This window comes from Hippichthys cyanospilos, chromosome 10, assembly GCF_059441005.1.
Source record: "Hippichthys cyanospilos isolate Australia breed blue-spotted pipefish chromosome 10, RoL_Hcya_1.0, whole genome shotgun sequence".
NCBI lineage: Eukaryota > Metazoa > Chordata > Actinopteri > Syngnathiformes > Syngnathidae > Hippichthys > Hippichthys cyanospilos.
The window spans coordinates 4,943,065-4,970,344 of record NC_142378.1 but is presented as its reverse complement, the minus strand read 5'-3'; the positions used below and the strand labels follow the sequence as shown (position 1 = coordinate 4,970,344).

Here is a 27,280-nt window from a genome sequence, read left to right as displayed (position 1 = left end):
ATAGATTTTTCAGATCAACTTGACGTCACTAGTTTTGTGTGTGTGTTTTTTAACGCTGGAATTTGTTTTTTAGTAAACATAACCCTACTAGACACGTGTGAAAACTGATTGGCTATTGATAACAAAATCAGATTTTGATTGGCTCAACGATTTCCAAAATTTCGTTGGCTGTAGTCCATCATGCTTCATCCAATCAAATGTTCGTCAGCTTGTAGGCGTCCGATTTTTAGCATATATTACATGCGTATGGCACTAACACGCACACGCACACACAAAACAGTGGAGGGAAAACGGCAGCTGGCGATTAGTGAAAGAAAAAAAGTGCTTACAATTTCCTCGATTTTTCCCGACAAAAGACGTCACCGCCGGTAAGTTAACTCCGCTTACGTAATCATAGTTATTAAGAATTGCTCCAAAAATAAACGGGACAAGAGAAGTTGGGGAAATGAATCGATATAGAAGTGAGGACGATATTACCCTCCTTACGGTAAAAAGGAGGAAAAAAAAAGAAAAACGCGAGCTAACCGAGTTAGCAAGCAAGGCTAACTTGTCAACACGGTTGCGAAACTACAACACTTGGCTAGCCTATGAACGTTAGCTAGCTAAAGCAAAACGAGTACATTTTCGTGCTACATAAACAGGCTTAGAAAACGTTACATACATACTCAGCATGCTGGACTGTACGTTTCAATTTCTCTGCCGTACCGTGTTTACTTTTTATTCTTAAACGCCTAATCATAAAATACTTTTAATTAAGGATATAAATTTGCTGTTTAAAAAATATTATTTTAAATTTAAAGGAAAAGCGTCAATTGCACTTTTGTGTTGACGAAAGGTGAATGCAAAAAAGTAATATTTTACAAGTAAAAGTGGTGTTTTTTCCGAGGACAAAACTCCCATATTTTGTGTAATGTAATGTTTTATCATGTTAAACCTACAATACTTAAAGTTACTGTGTATTTTACAATAATAAATTAAAATTTTTTTAGAACGAATGATCATAAGATTACATGTCGTTTTCTTTGTTGTAACATATGACACAAGTTGTAATCTTGCGCCAAAACAGTCGTTATAATACTAGGATAACATTGTAATGACAGTTGAAATTGTTCCTTTATTAAGTTGAAAAAAAAATTCTAAAGGAAGTTTTACAAGAAAATTATATCACATGAACATGCGGTGATTTCTCAACTCATATTATATAAGAAAATTTTTTCAAGAGTATACGAAAAACGTTTTTAACACAAAGTTCTAATTTTCCATTAAAATTATGCTTCAGTTATTATAATATCATACCTTATTTTTTCCCAAAACAAAGAACAAAGAGTGTGTAAATGTTGAAGCTTTTAATTATATCTTCTGTCATCATTTGAGTTTTCTCAGACACTAACATAAGCAAATGTTTGACATGATTTGTGTTTTAATTTTTGGAAAATTTAATTTTTACGACTAAAAGTCCACCAGCAGAAGAAGAAACTTAGCAGGTTCCAAGTGGCCCCCGTATCAAGTGCCCCCGTTGGGCACCAGGACTGGTAACATGGGAAGAACACCAATAAAAGGCAAGGAACATCACATAAATATTGTTTCATTTATTTCTGACACCGCCATTTTATAATTTCTTATGAATGTATATGTATTTTTTTTTAATTATTTAGAACAAAGGGATGGCAAAAAAGAGAAACAAACAACAGGGACAACACCTGAAGTAACCAAAGGCAAGTCACTGGACAATGTTTTACTTGCTTCAGTTTTTTTCAGAACACGAATAAAATGCTTTGTAATTCGCATAAGTAGACTCGATGTGCATTCATTGAACTTTGAAGTGAACTCCTGCTTATCTTTTTTCCCCTCAGAGTCTTTTGTCTGGGAAGAATATTTGAAAGAAACATCATCGTCACCAGCGCCACAGAGTTGTTTTCGCCAGGTACCAGTCTTAAAATGTTGTTACTCCATGTCTTTTATTTTGTTTTAGTATTTCAGTTCAAACTGGTGTAGGAGATCACTTGAGGTTTTGTTGTTCATTTGAGACTGTTCTGGTGCTGCTGTTTTAGTTAGCAACCAAAACGTGGCTTTTTTACCTCTTTCTTTTCGTGATCGTCCTCAGGCCCTTGTCCCACCATCCAACGACTTCAAGGTCGGAATGAAGCTGGAGGCCCACGACCCCCGCAACGCCACCTCGGTGTGCATCGCCACCGTCATGGGTCTGACCGGGGTGCGCCTGCGGCTCCGCCTGGACGGGGGCGACAACAGCAACGACTTCTGGAGGCTGGTGGACTCCTCCGACATCCAGCCCATCGGCACGTGCGAGAAGAACGGAGACATGCTGCAGCCGCCGCTGGGTACGACTTTGGGTCATAATGTTCAGCACATTGGGCTTTTAGATTTTTAAATTTCAAAAAAGATATACAATCTTTTGCAGTTCATATATTTAAAGGTTTATAACTACCAAGATATTGATACTACTTTTATTAGCCTGTGGATTTTCATATTGTGTTAGCATTTAGTCAGCGCTCCCTAAGAAGGAAAAGTAATGTGGTTTTGTTTCATGTGGTTCATTTTTTGTTTTGTTTTGAGATTTTGTTTTACGGTACAAATCAACTAATAGCGAGGAAAAAAAACATGTATATTTCATGTTGTTTTTATCATTCTCCAGGGTTTCGCATGAACGCCTCCTCATGGCCAATGTTCCTCTTGAGAACCTTGAATGGAGCAGAAATGGCCCCAGCGACGGCCTTCAAGAAGGTCTCCTTACAGCAAAGTCCGCCAGTGTGATAAATCACTTCCATGCAATTGCCCCAATGCCATCACCCTCCCTTTCAGGAACCCCCGAGGCCCCCTCAGAACAACTTCAAAGTGGGCATGAAGCTGGAGGCGGTGGACAAGAAGAACCCGCACCTCATCTGCCCGGCCACCATCGGCGAGGTGATGGGTGACGAGGTCTTCGTCACGTTTGATGGCTGGAGGGGCGCTTTCGACTACTGGTGCAAGTACGACTCACGGGACATCTTTGCCGTGGGCTGGTGCTCGCAGACCAAGCATAGCCTGCAGCCGCCTGGAAACAGTAGTAAGTGTCCATACATCGCTGGACGACCTTGACATGATGGGCAGAAGTGAAAAAAAACAAACAAACAAAGGAACTCAACTTGACCAAACTTGATGTGACAATAAACCGCATCTGGGAAAGTCATGTAGCAGGAAGGATTCTGACTCTGGCATTGCACTCTCATTGCAGTAACCCTAACGAAGACCCCGCCTCCCCTGATTTCATCGCCTTCCACATCCAGAAGGCGCACCATTCATGCTCCCTACAGACTCCCCAACCCGCTGCCCCGGCTGCCCGTCAGGAAGGGGGTCCGCGGTCGCCGACCCAAGAGCGAGACCATTGCCCTGCTTAAAGCTGTGGCCGAAGCCGCCGCTCAGAACAGTAGCAGCGCCACATGTGACATACAGCTCGCGCCTCGGCCGCACAGGAAGAGAGGCCCGAAACCCGGAAGCAAGGTGAGACTTTTGGATGCAAGGTTGTTGCGGAGAACCGAGACTGGGTTTGACCACAATTGGTTAATTAATGCAATTGGAAGAATACTGTATATTCCTTTGAAAATTGTAATATTATCTGTCTACAAAAAATGCTAGTGTACTTTCACAAAAAATCATCAAGAGACTCGACATTTAACATATTTTAAATCTTTCAAAAACTTTGATTAACTGATTACTAAAATAACATGCAGCCCTCCATGTTATCAAAACATATTGTGTGTGTGTAATTACTTTGGTAATGTGCTTAGTTTTTCAGTAAACTCTTAATTTAGTGTCATTCAACATCTTAAAATGCTTGTGCCTGTGTCTTTCTAGCGAAAACCCAAGATTCTCCACAGCTTGTCGCATCCAGGTGCACCTGCCATCCAGATCCAACGCGGCAGCCCCGCCAGCATGCCCACTGTCGTCTCAACAGGTGCGCTCACATCTTGCACCCCCCTCGGTTATTCATCACATCCTCTCACTTTCATTCTCTTCTCGGTGCCAGTGTGTGTATACGTCAACAAACACTCAAAATGCGGCCCGCACCTCGACCGCAAGCAGATGCAGCGTCTGCCGGACCACTTTGGCCCGGCACCCGTCAACTCCGTGCTCCAGCAGGTGGTCCAGTCCTGTTTGGACTGTGCGTACCAGCCAAAAGTGTTGCTTGGCGTTCTGCAGACGCAATCGGGAGGTGGAAAGGTGGTCAGAGGTAATGCATACAAACGTCTTCATCTCAAGAAAAAAAAGTTTTCTACCAACCTACAGCAGTGACGTAACCCCAACCTTTACAAAAGTCGGAAGATGAAAAGTTATACTCGGGAAGCTCCCAGGGTTATTTATAATTCAAATTGACCTTTTTATGACTCAAAATAATAAAGGGGATAAATATATCTACTCCAGTTCATTTCATATGATTATTCACATACTCAGTTGCAAACCAAAACAGCAGCACCAATCTACACATATGAACGCTCCGTTCTTAATCCAAGTTCCCTGCGCGGTATCAAAGGGTGATCTTGCAAAAAGATGTCTGTGTTGTTCCCAGTGAGAACAGATGAGGGGGTGCGTATGGTCAAGCTGCCGTCAGCCTCCAGTGCCGCCTTCGTGCTGCGCTTTTTGGAAACAGTGTGCCATCACCTGCAGTGCGACAACCTGTTCAGCAGCAAACCCTTCAGCCAATACGCCGCTTCTTACGACAGGACCAAATCAGGTAAAGGGACATGCAAACTTTACTAGGCAGTTGGGGTTAGTGGAGCATTTGAAAAAAAATGTTTTAACTAGAAAACACTCAATAAATTTAATAAATTTATTAAATAAATTTAATAAATAAAAAATAAATCTGAACAGATGAATGGCATTTCTTGTTGTTTTAGTGGGAACCCTGTATTGTTTTGAGTTTTGAGCATGGTCACGGAAGAAATTAACCTTGTAAGTCAAGGTTAGTCCGCACAGACTGATATGTTCAATTTTCTTCCAGTAAAAGAGGAGGCGCTGGACTTGCCTTCATTGGGGCGGGTGGCCAAGCGAGGCCTCGCCGGGGTTTCGCTTCCCTACGCCGCGCCACTCTCCCCCAAACATGTACGCACCGACGCCCACCCTTCGGAAGGTAATTATCAACCTCACTCTTAGGACGTTCATAATAATAATACGTTCATAATAATGCAACGGGAAACATGATTTCACACAGTGTACAGTATGGTGCTTTATTATAAATGTCGGAAATGCAAAAGGCGCTCATAGAGGTTACAGGTTTCAAAAGGCAAACTGGCTTTGGATCACACACTTTGAGCATAAAGCTTCCTATTTATGCATGAAAATCTCTATATAACACTCCGGACCTAATCGATGTTTTATCATCCAAAAGTGTCGGTAATTGTCATTGGTTCCCTTCAAAGGGAATTAACAAATCAAACATATTATTTGTTTGTGACTTAAACAAGTCGACGACATTCAGTGCAAACAAAACAGGTGAATACAGTATATAACATTTGAAAAATAAAAGCAGGTAATGTGTAAGGTGCTCATCATGGCTACATGGTGTTAGTACTTTTAAAAAGGCAAACAAACAATGGCTTTAGATCACACACTTGAGCTTAAAATTTCTTTTCATACATGGCATTCGCCATGGCACTCCCAACATACCCATCATTTAAAATCACCCAAGGGAGTGTTGCTAAGTGTGCCTGGGTCCCTTCAAAGATACTTTGTTAATCGAAAATACTATTATAAATTTAAACTAGTCTGTAGGAATTTTACCATATTAATTGTAAGACTGAAACGAGTCCTCGGTTAGTACGAGTACCTCGGGAAAAAAAAAAAAAACCTAGAGGTGAATAAAATAAAGAAATAAACCTCTAAAGCACTTTGAAAATAATACTGTAAATTGCGCCATGTAAAATGGATGGACGGATAACACTACATCTCATTCATGCAAGGCGGAACTTACATGAACTAAACACAAATATAAGGCTACATTTTAGCTTCAACACAAAAAACAATCACTACTAGCAGAAACTTTAATCGCGTCAAGTAAAATTAATGAAATATAATTCACAAAAGTGATTTAAGACTGATGTACAATATTTAACGTCAACCGCATGCTGACCTCCTGTTCCCAATCACGTGATTGTAAATAGGATCTTTTGGAGACGTCCAGTGGAAACTGGGCCTGACAACTGAAAACAATTTGAATGCACTTTTTTCTGTCATTAAAGCATTGCATAGGTATCGAATCGGCACTCAACATCTGCAGATCCTTAAAATTAGGTTACCCAGACTAGGGTGTAAAAAAAAAAAAAAACGTGATCGGTACATACCTAGACTGTAGTCCAAATTATATTAATGTGCTAGAAGTAGTAGTATATTTGTGGATTGGCAGTGGCATCCATGGGTTTGTAAATTAAAAAATATAGTTATAAGCAACGTGGTGGTTAGTGGTTAAAACCTCTGCCTCATAATTCAGATGAGGTTTGTAGTGCAAATCTCTGCTCTGGCTTTTTTTTTTTGGTCTGGACTTTGCAACTTTGTACCTGGGGAGCAAAAACAAAACATGATCTCCTATCAGCCAAAACTTTGTTGTCTTATATCTCTCAACGAGTTTTAGAGCATAAAAGGTTTTGTGATTTGGTGTTTCGTTTAATTTCCAACTGCACCTCAAAATTTAAAGAAAATCTGCAAAGTGGTTGATATCTCTTTTAGTTTTACAGTATATGAAATAAATTTTCTTTGACATGCTCAAATCATGCCCTCCGCGAAATTGGAATGTTGCGATCACAATTCACTAGTATTTAATTCATCCTAAGGTTATTCGCTACCATAAAATCGGGCATAGTTTGTCTGATCAATCAAACTAAAAATGGGAAATGCTGGAGGGACTGAAACATATAAGAACAACATTATTGGATTTACAGGGGTCCCTCGATTTACCTCCCTCTAATAACTCAAATGAGTTGCTTTTTACATGTAAATTGCCTAATCTGTTCCTAGCCCAACAAAGGCTCACAAACTCTTTTAATGAATAATATTAATAAATGATAAAATTGCATCAATGCATTTATAATAATCTTGGAAGGCAAACTAAAACATGTAAATAATAATTTTTAAAAAAACGCTCAAACTCTTAAATGGTACAAATTGACAATCTGAATGCAGTTCATTTGTTTGCCTTGAGGTGGCGCTGGTATGTTGCTGGTGAGTGCAGATACTTTTTTTTTTAAATGTGGTTTTATTAGTATGTTTAGAATTTAGTTTAGTTTAGAATACATTTCCAGTGAACAAGGCCTCATTTAAAAGTCCTCAGCAGCAATAATTTATTTAATTTAATAATTTATTAATAATTTAAATAAATAATAGAATTTATTTGGGGATAATTTTGAGCATGTAAGTTTACTTAAGGTCAATTTAAGGTCAAGCAAAGTGCTTCTCGCGTGATGGTCACTCCTCACGCTAATGATACTAATGTCAGAGTCGCCAGCCTAAAGTGGTACGTATGTCTTTTTATCCGAATCTGTACAAATTTAGACGTAGCTAATGTACAGCACATTTTCTGTTTGTTAGTTCTACGGTGGGAACTATCAACATTTCGCTTTTCGTATCCTGAATATTTTTCCAAAAAGATCTTTCGTTACCGGAATTTTTCGTAACAAGAGAAGTTTGTAAGTAGAAGTACCACTGTTTGAAGAAAAACGCGACGTTAGTTTAAAACTCGAATTCTCAGATTGGTCAGGGCGGCGCAGATTGGAAGGATCTTGCCTATTTTGTGTGCAAACTTAAAGGGCACCCCCTCTGAAAGGATCTTGTAAGTCATTAGGTGGCGAACGGCATCTTCGATTTGCTCGCCGGTGTGTGCGATTGAGGAGGCCGGCCGGTCGTCATTTTTGTTGAGCGACGCCACCACCAGTTTGACCTGCTGCTCAAACAGCAGGTCCTTGACGGCAAAGCCTTCCTGGACCATGAGCTCGTCCCCCGGCTTGAGCAAGCCCAGCATACCCGAGCTAATCATCATGTGGGCGTGGTCGCAGTGCCCGGCGTAGATGCCGGACAGGAGCACGATAGTGCCGGATGGGGCCACAGCCATCAGGTACTTGACCGTGCTGGGCGAGCGGTGAACCTGAGGCCCGTGCAGGACGCTCTCGCCGTAGCCCACAAAGCAAATTGTGTTAGGGAATCGCTCCCTGAACTCGACGGGCGTAGTCGCCCGTAGGGTTGCCTTGGGCAGCCACGGGACGGCGTGGCGCAAGACCTCCGCCAGCACGTCGATCCAAAATAAGACTATTTGGACGGCGACCCTCTCGGAAACGTGGAAGTACACGCACAATTCGGCTAGAGGTCGGTTGGTCTTTAGCTTCATTAGTGTCATGACAACTTGAGAGCGCACGGACATCTGAAAGGCATCGCTGGCGTAAGGTTGCAGCATTGCCACCAGAAACGTAAGCATTTCCTTGGAGATACCCGTATGGACCAGAGCGGCTCGGTTATCCTCAAATAAGAAACGCTCAATCTCGTGTGGCGCCATCAGCTTGAGAGAATAATCGTGGTCGCGCTGCCAAGGCGCCTTACGGTCAAACGGCGAAAAGTAGGTCACCTCCTGCGCCAGATAATCGTGATCGTCTCGAATGGTGTCCAGCAGGTGTGCGCGACTTGCGACGCTGTTCAGCAGCACGGACCAGTCTGAAAAAATAATAACAAAAAGTAATGTCAGCAATAGGATTGCAAAATTCTGGGGATTTTCAAAGTTGGGAATAATCAAAGGCAATTACGGGGAAGTTTTGATTGGATTTGAGTAGTTAAACTTTTATTAGTACCACAATCTGCAAAATTACAATGTATTCATTTAAGGAAATAAACCTGAAAATCAAAGTTTGGCTCTTGTTAAAGATAGTTGGCAAAAATATCAGAAGGGATACTTGTTTTGCGATTTTCAGCAATAAAAAGCAAATATTTTATCTGTAAATATTTTGATGGTTTCATTATTTTTCTTGTGTAATTAATACCGATGAAGTTGTAGTCTACCCTAAAATGTTCTTGAAACATTTTCTGTGCCCCCATATTTGTCTAAACAACATTCTGAATTAAGATTGCATGTGTGGAATATGAATTAAGCAAAAAACAGAATCAGGCCATTTTTATCTTGTTCAAGGTAGCGGCCATAGTCCCACTTGCTCTCAGCAGAAAATGATATTTTATGTGCTCATAAAATGATCAATCCCAGCTCAGCTTGTGAATGTCGTGTCGCGAAACTTAGAAAACAGGACACCTGGGATTGGTCATTACCTGCGGCAACTGTGATGTCGTTTTCAGTCAACAGCAAGTGGTTAAATGGTCACCCCCCTGAGTTGGATAAAACCGTGTGTATTTTGCTGCAAAATGCAAACGCAAAATGCCATATTTAGACTAGAGGGCGCACATAGAACATTTTAATCTTAAAAGGAAGTTCTCTTTGCTTGGTGAGATCATTTTTTTAAATGTTTCATCAGCCTTGTGGGTTAACTGCTAAAACAGCTGATGTAAATGGAATTCCCCAAGAACTTCTCATTTTCCTCTCCATCAAAATTTTAACTTAAAATTTTAATTTAAGGCGGGGGTCACCCTGAACTGGTTGCTAGCCAATTGAAGGGCACACAGGGATTAACAACCATTCACACACTCAATCACACCGGAAGACACTTTAGTGTGTCCAATACCTGCCATGCATGTTTTTTTAATGTGGGGGAAAACCGGAGTGCCCGGGCATGGGGAGAACATGCAGACTCCACACAGGATAGAGGCTAGAATTGAACTCGGGACTCTGAACTGTGATGCAGACGTTCTAACCACTCTTTCACTGATTGTTTTTTTTTTTTTTCTGGTGACAAAATATTAAACCTTTCACAAAAGACGAAACAAGGAACACTATTTTATAAGAATTAGATTTTCAGTTGATCATCTTAATTATTCTGCAAAGTTTCATCTCAGTTGTGCTACAGTGACAAAACAACACAAAGCATTCACAAAACATCAAAAGGGTCAGGAAAAAAAAGCGTACTAAACATAAAATACGTCCATATAGTAATGATTGATTGCTATGTATGATAACAAAGGCCAGCACAGATGATTGAGACATTGGATAATGTCATCAACATCCCAAAATGTGTAAATAATCAAATCAAGTTCAAATAGCGTGAATAAAGTAAATTAAAGTGAACATTACAGTGGATTTGATTACTCTGCGGTCGGTGGCATAAGTGCGGTAACCATGCAAAATTGGTGCATCAGCAATAAGATCAAAAGTGTGTGCGTGATTTAAAAAAAAAACAAATGGGAAAAAAGGAGCATTCTAAAAACACTCACCTTGCTCCTTTGCTGTCTGAAAGACAAAGAAAAGGCACAGCGACTGTATATAATTGTCTGTTGGTTGATAAATGAAGACCAAATCTTTTCCACAAACGTTTAGAAGAGTGATTCTCAAAGTGGGATACGGGGGTACCAGTGTACCATAGAACATACAAACACCCGATTCAAACTCACAACCTCTGACACAAGAGGAACTAATGTTGTATTCAACTACATTTTTGAAAGTCTAGCTACTTCCTGTGTACTGATTTATGTGCAGAGTTACTAGTTTGATTTCCAACTTCAGGAAATTATTCAGCTGTAGTATTGTGCATATGTGTGTATGCTTATTATTATTATGCAGTCATTGAATACGTTTCTTCAGTTTCTCATTCATTTTGACGCATTTGTTTGGATATTTATAATGATGTTTGGATGAATATCATGATGACAACCAAAATAGCTTCGAGAGTTGAAGTTAAAAGTTGATATCAAGCCCATGGTTTTCTTAATAACAACCATAAACACTTCAAATTCTCACATTAACATCTTGTCATTGCACTGCCAAAGAGAGTACTCAGGGGGCGGAGCTACATGGTGGGCTCACTCTCTGACCAGATCCAACGGAAAATTTTAATATCTGCTTTTTTTCCTTGTTCTAAGGCCGCTTGATACTTTGCTACAATTTATCTGTATTCACTGCATATGTTAAGATATATGAAATTGATCTGCAATCTGAACGTAAACCTCAAAAGAATCCGTCTCAAGACCATTCAAATCTTTTTCAACATCGGGCAAATTCCTTACTATCGCACCATAGCGGGTAGAAATCATGGCTGAGGAGACCTATGGTTTTGAAACAAAATGCTAACGCATACTGATCTTGAACAGACTCATAAGACAAGCCGGAACAAACCCAGCTAAAAGGCATCATTGAAACTGGGAAGTATTAGCAGATTTTTGGGGGGAATGAGCCAATGATTGCAGGATGCAAAATGGCATCCGTTTTGTTGCTCACGCTGATTGGCTTGGTGGAAATGGGTGCATGAGCTTGAAGTAGACTTTGAGAAAAGCAAAAGCAAAGACGACGGCATTAAGCTTAGCAAAACATTTATTTTTAGTAAGACGTGTGGGGTCGAAGTGTCGTTCAAACCCACCCTGTTTGACCTTGATGCTGGATTAACTCATGAGTCATTCCTCGCTGCCTCCTCTTGAAGCTGTTCCGTCACGCTATATTACGCACTTGAATCGCCGTCGTCCGCCTGTGTGTGTTTGTGTGTGTGTGTGTGTGTGTTTGTGTGTGTGTGTGTGTGTGTGTGTGTGTATTAGCCATGTTTTTGTCACTGCCTTTGCAGGATCATAGTCGCATGTCAGCAATCGTATATCAGTCTGAGTCTCATCTCGTCCTTTTTCTCCGTGCAAGCCTGCCAGTTAGTGTTTACGTAATAAAATGGAGGATCCCTCGCATTCCCTGCCTCTGAGATTCCCTCCGTCAGGGGTCACAACGCCTGACCCACACGCCGGCGTTTCTCCCCGCTGCCACCCTGTGACAGTTTGAAACTTCCCAACTTCCCAACTTCCCAACTTCTCTTGCACATCTGTTTCTCCCACGCCTGGTGCCTTCCCGGGCTATTCTGCCCCCCTTATGTTTTTCATGATTCCGAGGACTAGTCAGCTTCTCCTATCTCCCTCCTATTAGTCCACCCCACTCCGTGTTTGATTGTCATGGGTCCGACTGCTGTCGTATATCAGTCTGAGTCTCATCTCGTCCTTTTTCTCCGTGCAAGCCTGCAAGTTAGTGTTTACTTAATAAAATGGAGGATCCCTCGCATTCCCTGCCTCTGAGATTCCCTCCGTCTGGGGTCACAACGCCTGACCCGCACGCCGGCGTTTCTCCCCGCTGCCACCCTGTGACAGTTTGAAATGGCCTCAGGATCCCACCTCCCAACTTCTCTTAGACATCTGTTTCTCCCACGCCTGGTGCCTTCCCGGGCTATTCTGCCCCCCTTATGTTTTTCATGATTCTGAGGACTAGTCGGCTTCTCCTATCTCCCTCCGATTAGCCTATTAGTCCACCCCACTCCGTGTGTGATTGTCATGTTTCCGACTTCCAACGATCCCCCCCCCCCCCCCCCCCCCCCCCCCATTTGTCACATTCCATTCTAACTCCGGCCCTTATTTTGTTTAGCTGCGTCCTTTTTCACTTTTGATTCAGACTATGATAATACACTTTCTAGCCCTCGTCCTTTCTGTCTTCGGTTCTGAGTTTTAATCGGACTTTGATTTTGTCAGCTCTCGGTCCCCGTCTAGCCAGTCTGTGTCCAGTTCTTCCTCAGAAGATTACGATTTTGAACCCACCATTATTCGTGACCTGTTCCGTCACCCTTCAGTTCCGGTTCACTCCCTCCTGTCTCGGTGTCCTGGTCTTGCTGTCTAATGATAACTAGACCTATGATTATATTTAAAACATACCGTTGATCATTAAGAACACATTTATTTGCAGGTTTTTAAAATTTATAATCATTTAATTTATTCAGTTTTAATGAAGAACGGTCGAAATCTTACACACCGTCCTTTTAAAATGAACTTGATATTGAATAAAACAAAGTGCTCGAACATTTTTCCCCATGACTGTGAATAGCAAACTTTTTTTTTTTTACATTTGTGTGTTAATGTCCAACTTTTCCTTTTCGTCGTTGTTTATGTGTTGTTCAAGCATCTGTACTTTTTTTCCGCTGTGTGTGCGTGCGCGCTGACCTCCTCCGTGCTTCACGTGGCTACCGGTTAACGGGACGTCCATCTGCGCTGATGCCGACCGCCCAGCAGCTTCGTTGTCATGGGGAAAAGTCTCCCTCCACACGCCGGGGTTGCACTCGATGTTTTTGCGCCTGTTGCAACAAAAAGCAAATAAACCACTTAAGGAATGCGCACCTCGCCGATTAAAAGTTGCAAACATCGCTGCCTGCGTGTTGCTCCTTCAAACACGCACATGTCTTCACTTGAGTTAGGAAGCTAGCTGGCAGCCTTTGTCGTCGGAACAAATTGACTCCGTCCTCGAGTGTCCCTCCGCGCTCGTGTTATTAAGTACAGCTTCAGATATATCCACCTTCCGATCTCCCGGCGCTCGTGTCAAGTCTCTGTCTCGCTCGTCACCCGCTGTCAAGAGGCAATCTAATGGGAGGTTCTTACTTGGCCTTAGCCAATGAACGACTTTGGCTTCTCGCTTCCGTGTTCTTGTGCCGGCCCAGTTTTCTTTTGTATTAGATTGCCTCTTGCCGCTGGGCTATTTTATTGAAGGATGGTTCTCAGGCGGTTATTCAGGGATGGAGCAAGCAGCGACCACCGATGCTGTTTTTTCTTTTCCCAACCAAGTAACCCGGGACCTGCGCAAAAAAAACAACAACTTCAAAGCACCATTCATATAATGTCTCGATTTGGAAACAAAAAGATCGATTAATTTGAATATAAATACAAATTTGTGCAATTAAATGATCAACTCTCCTTTGGGGGTCATAGGACAGATCTAAAAATGCTTTCAGTTAATTTCAAACAAAGTTTGCAAATGATTTAGTGGTGATGCTCCGCACATGAGAGGTTTGAGTGAAGCATTTTTGTATGGGGAGAGATTGGATATTTTGGATAATAATATTGAATAGCCTATTGAATATAAAATCAATATTTGTCCGGAAATATTAAAATGCTACTTTTTAGATTTAAAATCTCATGTACCCTCAGTACTACCTTTATGTACCACCATTGTCAAAGTGCATTTAACAGATTCAAGTTTTATTGTCACGTGCATAGTAAAACTACTCCCCAGAGCAGACTACATTCCACAATCAAGCAAATAATAAAGCAGGCAATAAAACAAAAAAAGAAACAAGGAAAGCAGTAAGAGCAATAATAATGAACGACTAATAAATGAATAGACTTAGATTAAAAGCAACAATAGCTTCATACGCACTGCTGTATTTAAAGGCAAAATCAGTCAATCATATTAAAACAATAAAAGAATAAAAATATGTAAAACACTTGCGAAACATACGAAGGCAATATCTGTATTTCCAGCTGTTTGAATAACCGTAGCGTTAATATGAACTCACAAGTTGTTGAATGTTTTTCCTGCTCTGTGGTTATCATGAAACATTTTGCCCGTGTTCCAGCTGAGACCCTTCCGCACGAAGACAACGTTCTGATGAAGGAGCAACGCTACATGGGCTCCGCCTCCAACTCCGTGACGCCTCGGCCACAAATGGCACGCAGTCGTTCCGAGTACCGCCACTCGCCGTCCGGCGCCTCCCCTGTAACCCGCCGCCTCGCCTCCAATCCCGCCGAGTCGGTGTCGGCGCAGTTGCTCCGGCGAGCCGAAGGTGTCAAAGAAATCCCCTTTTTTTTATTGCTAATTGAAAATGGAAAAGTGACAGATATAAGGATGGTATTTTTCTGCTAAATGTTCTCATTGGGTTGCAGCTAGCTCCACCACTGGCCCAGAGAGCAGCGCCACGGAAAGGGAGAGCTGGCAGACGTCCGTTAAGAACCCGGCGTCCTGGTCTATAGACGAGGTCATGCAGTTTGTGAGGGACGCCGACCCCGCGACCTTGGGGCCGCATGTGGAATTATTCCGAAAGCACGTGAGTTGGCGACTTAATTTTCTGAAATTAGCCATGCTTTTTAATGTTTCTTCATTTAAAATGTGTAAATTAAATGTGGTTCTCTTAATGTTAGTGCCAAATTAGGGGTGTCCCAAAACAACTTTTTTTAATTACCAATTACAATGTGAATATTGCAACCTAGAGTACAGTCTGAGACCGATATCATTCTGATACCACAGAAGCAGGAATGATCTATCTATTTTTTAGTGTAAAATATTAGGAGAGACTTAACCCGTTGATACTATTCAGATAAACAACCACAGTCAGCAACAGCAGGTATTAAAAAATATGACCCGATTATTCCAGTCAGCAATGGAATCCTTGTACATAATTTTGCATGTACCATGTTGTCAGATTGATAGCTGATATCAATATTGGATTGGGACACCCCTGTTATTTAAACTGTCTCGATCCAAATCGGTCCAATATCAGCTAAAACAAACAGTATCGAAGGAAAATGGACAAGCAGTCCATTCCAAATGCGGCTCCTGATCTTCTATCTTGCAATGCATGGCTGTAGCATGCGCCATGTCATTTTACACTGGCCCGACTGCTATTGTTTTTTTGGGGTAGTTGTTTAGTTTTACCTGAACAAGTCTTTCACAACATTTAATGCTTAAAAAAAAAGAAGGTTGGTGATTATTTTTTTTCCCTCAAAAATCTATTCTATTCGAGTGGGTGCCAAAATTACACTCACGAGTGTTGACAATTGCTTGCTAATTTCCATAATGCACGACTAATGGGTGAGCAAAGTTGCCACTTTTGGGGTCTTATGAAAAGTGATCATTTTGCAGACACGTGGAATCTGCCTGATGTCAGCTTAGTAAACTGAGTTCATGCGCAAGCCCACTTCAAAATATAAGATTTGACCACCTATGTTAAAAAAAATGGTGGTCTTCTTTTTTTTTTTATTATTCCCAACGTTTTAACTTTGTTTCGGTTATTACCTTAAGTTCCCAGTAATCGCATTCCTATTATGATTTTCGCAACACAAAGATGTGTGTGTGTGTGTGTGTGTGTGTGGGGGGGGGGGCTTCTATTGAAAACACATTAGTCGGTCGAGTGTTGTTGCATTATTGGCATGGTAACGGCTGTGTTTATCTCAGGAGATAGACGGCAAGGCTCTGCTACTACTGCGGAGCGACATGATCATGAAGTACATGGGGCTCAAGCTGGGGCCCGCCCTCAAGCTTTGCCACCACATCGAGAGGCTGAAAGCGGGGCAAAGTGGGAGCCACAACAAGGTCATGTGACCGGAAACACAAGGACCTCCACAACCAGTAGTGTTTACCTTCTCTTCTTACTTTTGGCATCCCAAAAATGGTGAAGGGTTCTTCTGCTCCATTGTGTTCTTATGACTTTTGCTATTATCGGGGTCCGCCACGGAGGGTGTAGAATGTCGCCCAACGCATTGCCTTATGTGCACTCGTCTTCTTTGTCTAGTATAACAACGCCTTAACAAGCGATGGCCGCTACGAACTACAGTTGATCAGTTTGCAGCCTGAAGAAGAACTTGACAGTCAGGCTACTTTTTTTTTTATTTATTTTTTTTTTTACAAAGCCTTAATGAGTTTATTTATTAGAAAAAATTAAAAACAATTCTTCAAATAGCGAACTCACCCAACTACATATTTAAGTTACAACTGGAGAATACAAAACTATCTTTGCCGCAATCTGACGCCATCTTCGTGGTAAAAGATGAAGTGAGTTGAGGAACTTCATTTCGACTTTGGCCTTTCTGCCATTTTATGTCATCTATAGGCAATTACAATTTTTTTTTTACTGGTAAACTCTAGTCCTCGTGGATTTTTGCTGTTGTAATAGTTGGGCCAGTTCCCCATTCCCCCATTAAAATTTTAAAGATTGTATTGATTTAAAAAAAAAAATGGCCTGTTAAGATTTCTATTAATTGATTGTTAATTCAGTCTATCCCAAGGCTAGAAAGTCTGCGCAGTTCATCCATTCAAATATTTCATGTTCTAAGAACATGACAGATGATCGATTTCTCACATAGAAGACGTATTTAATTGATTTAAATAAAACTAATCCTAAAATTAGATGGATTTCTGTGGGTTCACAAGGAGCGCATTAATAGCCTGCCACCAGTAGAGGCGCTGTTGTTTCACTCTCAAAGCGACCTGAAGAAGAACGTGACAATATACTATATAGTCATTATTGCTTCGCCTGTCAAACAAACATACAAAAATTGCTAATGTCAAGTTTATCTTATTTGACAAAAAACGGAGATTGAAATGCCCGTTTCGCACATTATATTTGACTATATTTGTTAGCGCACTTTTCCTGGGTTTAACCACGACGAGCGTGCCGCAGAATGTACATTTTGTAGATAATGCTATTTTTTCAGGTTATCACCTGTATAACATGCCTTGATGATATTTCTTAGTGCCAGCCCTTTCCATTTTCATCACATGCATTTGGCATGAGATTTGTTTTTTAAATTTGTCCTCAAGTAGTTGATAAAAGTCTCGGCTCATTTGCTGTTTTGTGCTCAGGCCAAAGCCCTGTCTACTATAAAACTAGTGCTTCGGCGCCGTCTTGTGGCACTTTGGCGAAAGCAACCGCGTTGAAGTGAAGGGAGGAGCTTCTCATAAGGTCAGTCGAAATGAGAAAAGTGCTTTGGCGCCATGTTGTGGAAGCCACCAAAAATTGTACACAAAATCAGCGAATTTCGATATCCGAGAATTTTTTTTTTTTTACGGCAGATGTATGACATCCAGCAATGCTTCCTCTTTCTCTCAAAATATATATGAAACCTTTGTTAGGATGACACATTAAATAAACAACTTGTTTTCACTTGTTGCTCATTTTCCTTTTCATATGTACACCAGTACTTTAAAACGACAAGATTACAACTATTTTGCGTCTCAATTTTTTTTTAAAACAACACGACAGCATAAACAAGAAATTTCAAAATCTATGCAAAGAAGTAAAAAAAACACAAAAGAAATTTCAGTTTTTATTTTAAAGCGCCATCCCATATTCCAGGCTTGAAACAAACAAAAAAAAAAAGCAAAACTGTGACAAAATATGAAATGACCAAATTTGTACATAGGTTACTTCCAGGTAATACTCTTATTAGCTTGCCATAAAAAAGTTAAGTAAACAAATGGCTAGCCTAATAGAATAGCATTTTTCATCTTTTATTAATTTATTTTCTGTCTTAGAAGCTGCCGTTTTTGCACATTTATGAAACTCAACCTTCTAGATCCGAAATCATAAATTGCTTTACATAAGATGCGACATACAGCCTGAATGAAATACTCTGCAAAATTCATTCTAGGAAGCACGAATTAATCCACTAAACTGAAAAAAAAAAACAGCAAACATTATGTGTAAAGAACTTTATTAATAAAGTTTTCAGAAGCAAAAATGCTTTGTGCACATCTTGAAAATGTCGCGACTCTCAGCTCGTCCCCAAAGCGAGTCACTCGTACGACTAGTTTCATTTTTACACATTGTATAAATACTTTTCCAACAAATAAATTAGCCAAGTCGATCAAACAAACATTTACAGTATAAATAATAATAATAAATATGGAGCTCATGCGTAGGCTTGCGTTTGTTCATCATCACAAACAATCACAATTGAACAGGCGCAAAACCCTGTCAAGCCTTTTCTTCACTAAACTTCTACCACAAAGTGCACTCCGGGAGGTAAACAAACAAAGTTAGCGTCACTGCTAATGCTAATCATAAACCACGTACACACAAGTTTAACGGCATGGAATCAAAAAAAAAAAATGGCCTCGGGAATGCACCACACTCTCAGAACTTTTCAGAACACTTTTTTTCTTACATAGTTGTATTATTAGAAGTCAAGCTACAAAAACTATTGAGTGTATTGGTAGGGATTTTAAAAATAATAATCATAATGCACCCAGGGAGATAATACATGCTCACGGTTCTTCTCAACTGGGCTCTTCGAAAGCTCAAAGCGCAAACAATTCATCTAGTCTTGTGGTCAATTTTTTTTTCTACTTACTAGTTGTTAGTGGCGGACATAACAGTTAGCCTGTGTTCCACCCATTACAACAATCATACAACAAATCTTCCAAAGTTCACCTTAACATGCCCACATTTCACCATCCAATTTTCCTTAGGACGTTTTTGGTGACATCTTAAAACGTATGTTTTGTTGGTAAGCATGGAAATATGCTGTATTTCTGCCAAAATATTTATAGAGATATTTGTGTTTGGTCTAAAATGTCAAGATAACCCGAAAGCTTTTCCAGGCGAACACCTGTAACTGTTCAATGTTTTAAGGATTTACTGTTCAATGTTTAAGGTCATTTTTGTTAGTTTTTTTGCATGAATTGCTCTTCTCTAAAGATGAGTTCAAAATCACAACGTTTCCAAGGAGATAAGACTTCTATGCATTCAGCTGACTTCATCTGTTTGGATTTAAGTCTGTTTTACTGCCACTTCCCCTTCATGGCTCTGATGAAATAGATCATAAAGCGAGTGACCAACTAGTGACGATACGCTCAGAGGGAAGTGAAAAGTGTCATAACAGGTTGCAACAGGCGGGTCATAAAAAGGCATAGACGTGGATATCCTTAGAAAGAAAAGCTGGCATTGAAAAAGTTTTTAAGAAGGCCGACTAGAAGCCGTTGCAAGTTCGATCCTGAAATTTCACCCGAAAAGTCTGGTTTCACAGGCGTCTTTCACAGACGCGAAAGAACCATTTTGAGCGCCATCCGCTGACGGCTAAGGAAGTCAACGATCCATTTGAACCAGGCTGGTGTGGATGAGCGAATAACAGATGGGAAATATTGAGACATATCCCGTAGTGCCGTTAAGGTGGCCGTAAGGCGGACGTAAAGAAAAAAAAGCCCTTGAGCGTGCCTTTCAGCAAACCCTGCTTAAGTGTGTTCCAGTGATTGTTGGGCTCCCCGCGGGCTGGCCTTTCATTTTCGGGGTAACAGCGCCGCCAGTCTCTGCTTCTTGACGGGCAGGAAGTGGATCTCCTGGGAGCTGACTTTTTTCAGCTTGATGGCTCGGTTTTTACCGGGGACCTTTTTCAGGGAGCCGTCGGGAGCGCGCTGGGACGCCGCGGGCGGCGGGGGGGGCGGGACCCCAAAGAGCTGCGGTGGCATCCCGTCTCGTTTGATGGAGAAGTTCTTTGTGGACACCCCCGAGAGGCCCTTGATCTTCCCGCACAAAATGGCCGGGATGGCGTCCTTGACCGAGACGATGACCTTGGCCGTCTGCGAGTTGTTTACGATCTGCAGGTTGGGCGACCCGGGCCCCAGGGAGGCGGAACCCCCCGCGCCGGCATCCATCGTCCACTTGCGCTGACCTCTGAACTCCAGAGAAGCCAGACCGCCCAGAATCTTAGAGTCGAGGCTGGCGCTGCGTTGCAGGGAGCGGCTCGGAGCGCGGGCCGGGGCGTGGTGTTTTTGGGCGGCGGGCACCGACAAGTCCAGCACGCTGTCTTGATGCTGCGGACTGAGGTATTCCTGTTTGGGTTCCACAGAACTCGGCCCTCGCATGGACAGGTCCAGGATTTGGGGGGATGAGCTTTTCTCCACCGAGTCATGGTCTCGGGGAGTCTGAGTGCTTTTGGTTTCCATGCAGACGGCCTTTGGCAGGTCGCTCTTGGAGTCCTCCATCTGGGGGACGGGGATGGGGAGCGGGATCGGGATCGGCAAAGGAACCGGCAGCGGAATCACCACCGGGTACGGGACCAGGAGAGTCGCGGGAGGGACCAGCGGGGTCAGGGGGGACGAATAGGTGGGCGGGAAGAAGGGGGAGCCCGGAGATTGGCAGGTGGCGGGGCCGGTTTGAGGCGGGAAAAGATCCTGCAGGATTGCGGCAAAGGCGGGATTCTGGAGTAGGGAGAGCAGGTTGGAATCCTGCGTGGCACCCGCTTCCGACTTCTGCTCCACGAAGGACAACGGATTGGGACACAGGATGTTATTCTGCGGGATCATGGCGGGATCCAAGACCAACGGAAGGGAGACCTGGTTGGGGCCGGTCAGCAGGTAAGGCGCCGCCCCAATCGAACCCAGTTGAGACCCGGTAGCCGGCGCCATCTGGAGGTGGATGGGCAGCATCAGCGGGTTCTCGCCCAGACACACGGGGTGCAGCACGGTGGTGGCCATCTTGAAAGCGGCGCCGCCATCCAGTCCCACCCCTGACCCGGGTGTCTCTGCGAAGTCCACCTTGTTTAGTCCCACCGTGCAGGACTCCTGGGAAGCAGACGGGATTACGCCTTGGGTCTCTTTCTCTGAAATTTCTGCTTCTCCCGCCATGTTGGACCGGGACAAATCATCAGACGCTTCCATCGTTCCAAGGCTTTGCGTTCTCACTTGCCACATTCGGCCATCGTACTTCTAGGAACACCTGAAACACAAAAGGACGTCAAGTTGCCGCCTGTCAGGCTTCGTTCTTCTGGAGCCGGCAGAAGATCCCATGACACACGGGTGAATTATTCATGACCGGGCGGGGGAGGGGCATGAGATAGGACAACATGGTGGCGGAAACACATGCAAATTGTTGTGCTCAGCTGGAAGACAGGATGCTAATGCCACACTTTTCATCATAATCCTTGCTACATTTATTTGCTTTAAACATTGTCAGCTATGGGCTTTCGTTTTCTTCAGAGTGTCTTGTAAATCTTGTTAAGTTTTCACATGCTCAGTCTTAGTTACTATATCGAGCAATTTTCAGTATCTAGCTAGCTTCAGTATCTCAATGCATTTTCTGCCATGATGAACACTACTATACCTGTCTGGCATTTTTTTCTTTTTTTTTTTCTTTTTCTTTTTTTGCTGAGAAAAAAGTGCCTTTTATACTTCGCGAAAAAAAACGTGTTAGATGATATTTTACAAAAAAAAAAAAAAAAACCGCCTGACTATACATGAAAAAAATGCTGGACTATTCTTGGCCTTTAGGGTATAAAAAATACAGAATTTTACGTTTTTTTTTTATGTCTTCCTATAAATGGTCATTTTTTTTAGGAAAAAAAACACCTTACTCTACCTGGCTGTTATTTTTTAAAGCCTAAATCTATTTTGTGGTAGATGTGTATTTGGTTCTTTCAAATAAAATGCAAAAGAACCTGCCCATAGCTCTAAGCACTGATGTAGATTGGCTCACTTTTCTGTTTAAAATTTAAACGGGCAGCTCCCTCGAAATTGGGGTCAAATGGAGGAAAATAATTAGCGCCGCGTCGGCCCTAAACCACGCTGGCCCACCGGGCATCTGTCCTGTGTGCCAGATGGTCTTGACTGTAGCCCCTTAATGACTTCCACATTGCGCCCCACCCCCTTTCATTACTCTTCATTGATGGAATTCATGTAGCTACATCAAAGGAAGTGTCATTTCAAGGGAACGTTTCAAAGAAAAAAAAAAGTAATAGTTACGTTTAAAAATGACAACGAAAAATCCTTATTTAGTGATTAAAGTATTAATTTACACCCAAGATAGTTTACGTTAAGTACGAAAGTGCTGTCGTCAACACAACGTTTGGTTTCGAAGCGGACGTCAAAGACGGCGACGTTCGTGGTCACGCGCACGTACAAGGTAAAGGGGGAGGGGGGGGCGTGACGGGGACGCGCCTCGGTTGCCATAAGAACAGAAGACCCGAGTGACACTCTGAGCTAGTATGCTAGCTAACCTTTGGCCGAACCCCACATACGTTTCTTTGCTTGCTTTGTAAAGCCGAGATTCGCGATAGCAAACGAGCCAGCCGAAACCGAACAGGCTGCTCTGAAGGCAGAAAATTGCTAATATTTATGAACACACAAAAAAAAAAGATGAAAGAGGCGACCGAGACTGCGTCATCGTCATCCGTTTTCCTTGAACGTCGCTCCATCAATGAGACGTTCAGGCACTCACCTCACAAGCGCACGGATGGCAGCGCTTCGAGTCAGGCCGGAGACCAACCACAACCTCCCTCCCACCCCGGTTCTTCAAAATAGAACACTCAACTAATATACGCTAGGAGGGGAAGAGAAAAAAAACGAGCGATGGGGCTTATCTCGTCATTGCGGGGCTCGTTCTTCTCTTCAAGAAGTGACGCCACGTCGGAATTGCGCGCGCAGGCTCCGCCGTGGCCACGCCCCTTCGCCCCTAACAAATTGACATCCCCTTAAAATATTCCACTTCTTTTCTTGAAAGCGTTTCAGTTCTACCTCACAAATAATCATATCAGCTGCAAATAAATCTGAACTATCTTCAGTCATGAAAATGACGATTACCATTATTTTTCTTTGAAATGTCAAATATGCATTCTTGATGTGGGGGCGTGGCTTGTGATCCCCCCAGGGTCCCTATCAGTCTCCAGCAGCCTCAGGCTCTGCTTCAGGCATACTAGGGAGATTTTTTTTTTTTTTTTTGGGGGGGGGGTGATATTGTTCCGCGGGGACGTGCTTGAATGCACTATAATGAGTCGACCCCCCAGCACCACTCCCTGGTGGCAGATTTTGGTGGTCTTGCATCATGTATGGTGTAAGTGCGTGTGCGCATGCGTGTGTGCACCCCCCACCCCAAATCTTCAGCATATTGATCAACGTCATTTCTGTATAGCCTTCCTTACGCAACTTCTTTTCTTATTTATTTGTGTGCGTGCGTGCGCCCTTGGTTCTTGTCTCCAAATCCCGCTTTTTCCTCTTTGTTGGGACCTCTTGCCCATTTTGGTGGAGCCCTCAAGTTCAGACCTAATTTGAGGGTCAAGACCCGCTTTTAGACTGTAGATATGAATTTGAACTTGGTTGTGGTTCGAAAAAAAGTGTTAGGGTTCGTAAATCTGTTGTGAGGCTTAACGACTGATTTTGTGCCCTTCGGCTTTTTTGTTTTTTGTCTTGTTCAGGGGCGTGCAGAAGGCGGGGCCAACGGGGCGGTGGCCCCCAGCATCCGTAGCACAGCAGACCCGTGTGTATTGACCCGCATGTAGAAGGGGCATCCATTTTGTTACACTCATTTGCTACACCTGCGCAGGGTTCAAAAGTAGGGATTTAAACTAGGGTTGAGGTTTCTAAGTAAGGTTTGAAATTATGTCTAGGGTTTCAAAATAGGGGTTTCTAACAAGTCTTAGGGGTTCAAAGTAGGGTTTCAAATTAGGCTCGAGGTTTCAACTAGGATTGATATTTTAAAATAAAGTTTTAAACTGTGTAGTGTTTCAAAATAGTGTTACATCCACTTGACTTGATCTTCACTGCAATAAATCGTTCGCTGGATTTTAATCATTCTCGCCCTCTGGTGGTTACGGTTGAAAATGCATCAACATGCCGACTACACCGAAGCAGATTGACGTTTTTTTTTCCAAGTCACATTTATTTCTGCTTTTGTAAGCTACACATTTCGCACTCCACCACGCCGTTTGCTAACAAAATAAATACAAGACAAAAAGATTTTCTTTCCAGAGCTCAGAAATGTACATTTTTCAAGTCCATGTAAACGCGTTTTTCTTATTGTTTTTTTGTTTTGTACACAATTCAGCCGACGCTCATTCCATTTACACGTTTGTACAAAACTAAATACATCCACAAGGTGGCACTGTAGTCCACATTGAGCCTGTACCACGTCAAAACACTTATGTTGTAGTACGGGCACATAAACCGCGTGAACAGTGTTAAAAAAAAAGTTGGAATGACAAAGTTTGTTGTGTACCCTGTTAGCATCTTGGCTACGATAACATGTATTATTTATTTATAAATTTACACATGACAAGTTAGTAGGAGGAAGGTTTTAAGGCCAAGCGGAGAAAAGGGGCAACATTTGCATATTTTTGGGGTGAAGGGGGTTCGAATGATTTCATGGCTTGTCATAGTGTCATTTTTGGGGGGTTCACCACAACCTGACTCGGACATGCGTAACACTTACTCAACCATTTTCAAACATTCTTAGAAAACACACCGTCAACCAAAAAAAAACAAAACACATTTTGTTGCGTTTTTCTTAAAAAAAATTCCAACCTGCTCGCCGTCATTCGACGCATCTCCCTTTTTTTTCTCAAGTCAAAACTTTCTGCACACGTCAACTTTTTTTTCCTCTCACGCGTTGAATGTTGACATCAAATTAAAAAATAGCATTTTCAAGTTCCGATCCGACTTGCGAATGCATATGCGAAAATATTTTCATGTCTGGGTACCGCTGAGAATTTGAGAAGAAAAAAGTATATACAATATTAATGTAAAAAAGGAAATCTTAAAAATGTAAATTGACTGCCAGCTCAGTTAAAAATTGATTTTTGATTTATACTGCTGTCCATGGTACAGTAAAAATACGTCAATGGCAGTAAATATTATGATTTATTTTTATCTTTTATAATAGTTGACCTTTATGTCCACTTTTTGTCCAAAAACTTCGATGTGCTTTGTATTATTCAAACAATTTTCCTTTTATTAAAGAAAACATCAAAAAATAGTTACCTGATGGCAGGAATTGTATTTTATTTTGGACAGCACTCCTTTATTTTTCAAAAAGAAAAAGAAAAAAACGTACCCCAGAAGGTTTTTAAAGTATTCTTTTTTTTCCCTTGAAAAATATATATTTTCTTTTAAATATCTAATGGTTTAGATTTTTTTTCCCCTAAAATCACTTGTATGAATAAATTTATTGTTTTCAAAATACTATTTGCTGTAAAAGTATATATTTTCTGTAAAATATTTGAATTTCTTATCATTATTTATTTTCTCCTGGCAATACTGGACTTTTTTTTTTTTTATCCCCTGAACTTGCTTGAATGTGAAAAGCTGACGTGTTTGGGGACAATGCGCGGGCGGGGCGGGGCGGGGCATCGCCGGCCAGGCTCAGGCGAAGCGGGGCTCGTCGTCGTGGGGGCCCCCGTCGGAGTTCTCGGCCTCGCCCTCGGAGATGGCCTGCATGGGCGCCGAGTAGAAGCGGGCGCGGGCGGCGTAGCGGCTGCTGTTGGCGGGAGGCGGGACCCTAGTTCGGCCCTGCCTCCCGCCCTGAGGCCACGCCCACCATTTGGCCTCGGGGGAGCCGGCGGCCGCCTCGGCCGTTTCCGCCGCCCGATCCTCCGGCGCGGCGGCACCTTTGGGGCCCACGGGGCTCTTGAGGATCTCGGTGGCCGACATGCGGTAGCCGGACTCGGATCGGCTGCCCTTCTTGAGCAGGAGCAGCTTGAACTCCTCGTTGGAGGTGCTGGACTTCTTGGCGCTCCTGTAGATGGGGCCGGGGGTCCGAGGGGCACCCGAGGGGGACCCCGCCCCGGAGCACGGCGAGCCGCCGGCGGGGGACGACGGGCCGTTCCGTGGCGACGGCTCGCCCGAATCTTTCCGGCCCAACACTTTCCTCTTGGACCTGTAAGGAAAAAAAAAAAATGGTCCTGTTGATGTGGTATGCTTTGGATTACTTCCATAGGCTGATTTAAAAGGGAAAAAAAATCTTCTATGAGGCTGAAGTTGTGTAAATTCATTTATACCTGTTAGAGAAAAAAAGCTGTATGTGAAAATGCATTTTTTTTACTTCTATATAATTAAAAAAACCATTGAAAAATGATTAATGCACACGTAAAACTGATATTTTTTATTTGAAATGAACACTTTTGAAATTGTATTAAGACATAAATATAAACGAGCGCTGCTGACCTGTGGATGACGGCAAACAGGTCGTCGGTGGTGCGACTTTTGGCGGGCGACAGGAAGACGTCGTCCTCGGAGCGGGACTCGCCGTTGTCCTCCGCGCGGGACTCGCCGTTGTCCTCCGTGCGGGACTCGCCGTTGTCCTCCGTGCGGGACTCGTCACTCGCTACTGCAGAGTCTGTCCAAACACATTTCAACAATTTACGTTTCAGCTAACTAGTATACGTTACTAATCGAAAAAAAAAAATGGTACCAAACACCCAATGTGAAAAAATATTTATACTTTACATATTTAGACAAATATTACTGCAGCACACATAATTACGTACTTAAATCTTAAAATATGAAACCATATATAGTAACTGTACTGTTATCCCTTCCCACCCCTTTGGCTGCAGTCTCACAGAGAGCCACGGTTATATTAGTGGCACCGAGAAATCGAATTAAGAATGAGCCTGTAGCTGACCAAAACATGATTAACAATCAGAGTTTACGCTTGAAATTCAATTCATTACCAAAGAAATGTAGGCACAGATTTAGAACGCGCCCTTTCATGGCCACCACTGACTTGCTGTTCCTCCATCGGGTCTCCCTCACAGCGTGTGAGTTTCATGAGGAAGCACGGCTCTCGGGCACTCCTACAAGACATGCGATTGGCCCCCAGTACGACCATGGGGGTCGGGGTGGGAGTAGCGTACAACTCCTGCCCTCAGTGGTCGATGGTCG

At 42.6% G+C, this 27,280-nt stretch overlaps 4 protein-coding genes and 1 long non-coding RNA gene across 8 annotated transcripts in view; 1 reads left to right on the top strand and 4 right to left on the bottom strand.

Moving 5' to 3' along the window:
- Window positions 1–218: 218 nt before the first annotated feature.
- Window positions 219–17,795, top strand: LOC148416708 (sex comb on midleg-like protein 2). Of its 2 annotated transcripts, XM_088425842.1 has the most exons (15): window positions 219–368; window positions 1,457–1,559; window positions 1,656–1,715; window positions 1,854–1,924; window positions 2,105–2,339; window positions 2,654–2,742; window positions 2,821–3,064; window positions 3,233–3,498; window positions 3,853–3,952; window positions 4,025–4,228; window positions 4,565–4,729; window positions 4,997–5,125; window positions 14,493–14,699; window positions 14,800–14,960; window positions 16,088–17,795. In XM_088425842.1, the coding sequence occupies exons 2-15, from the start codon at window positions 1,538–1,540 to the stop codon at window positions 16,232–16,234; spliced, it is 2,100 nt and encodes a 699-aa protein (XP_088281968.1). In that variant the 5' UTR covers window positions 219–368; window positions 1,457–1,537; the 3' UTR covers window positions 16,235–17,795. The 2 variants fall into 2 exon arrangements, with proteins under 2 accessions (XP_088281968.1, XP_088281967.1); XM_088425841.1 differs by having other exon boundaries at window positions 3,853–4,228.
- LOC148416710 (uncharacterized) lies at window positions 7,635–8,533 on the bottom strand. The gene has a single exon (XM_088425072.1). The coding sequence runs from the start codon at window positions 8,531–8,533 to the stop codon at window positions 7,712–7,714; it is 822 nt and encodes a 273-aa protein (XP_088281198.1). The 3' UTR covers window positions 7,635–7,711.
- LOC148416709 (uncharacterized) lies at window positions 8,586–13,447 on the bottom strand. The gene is made up of 3 exons (XR_015866996.1): window positions 13,319–13,447; window positions 13,087–13,217; window positions 8,586–8,688 (listed from the first exon to the last, which is right to left on the bottom strand). It is a non-coding gene; the product is annotated as an uncharacterized LOC148416709 (long non-coding RNA).
- A 533-nt stretch (window positions 17,796–18,328) lies between the features above and the next one.
- Window positions 18,329–23,021, bottom strand: rai2 (retinoic acid induced 2). The gene is made up of 2 exons (XM_088425843.1): window positions 22,845–23,021; window positions 18,329–21,347 (listed from the first exon to the last, which is right to left on the bottom strand). Exon 2 carries the CDS (start codon window positions 21,320–21,322, stop codon window positions 19,910–19,912), a length of 1,413 nt encoding a protein of 470 aa, XP_088281969.1. The 5' UTR covers window positions 21,323–21,347; window positions 22,845–23,021; the 3' UTR covers window positions 18,329–19,909.
- Window positions 23,022–24,267: 1,246 nt separating this feature from the next.
- Window positions 24,268–27,280, bottom strand: part of nhsa (Nance-Horan syndrome a (congenital cataracts and dental anomalies)) — a 49,948-nt gene continuing 46,935 nt past the window's right edge. For all 3 annotated transcript variants that reach the window (XM_088426323.1, XM_088426324.1, XM_088426325.1), the window contains 2 exons: window positions 26,561–26,732; window positions 24,268–26,273 (listed from right to left, as the gene is read on the bottom strand). In XM_088426323.1, the coding sequence (XP_088282449.1) occupies window positions 25,760–26,273; window positions 26,561–26,732 (686 nt within the window). In that variant the 3' untranslated portion in view covers window positions 24,268–25,759. The remainder of the gene's footprint in view (window positions 26,274–26,560; window positions 26,733–27,280) is intronic.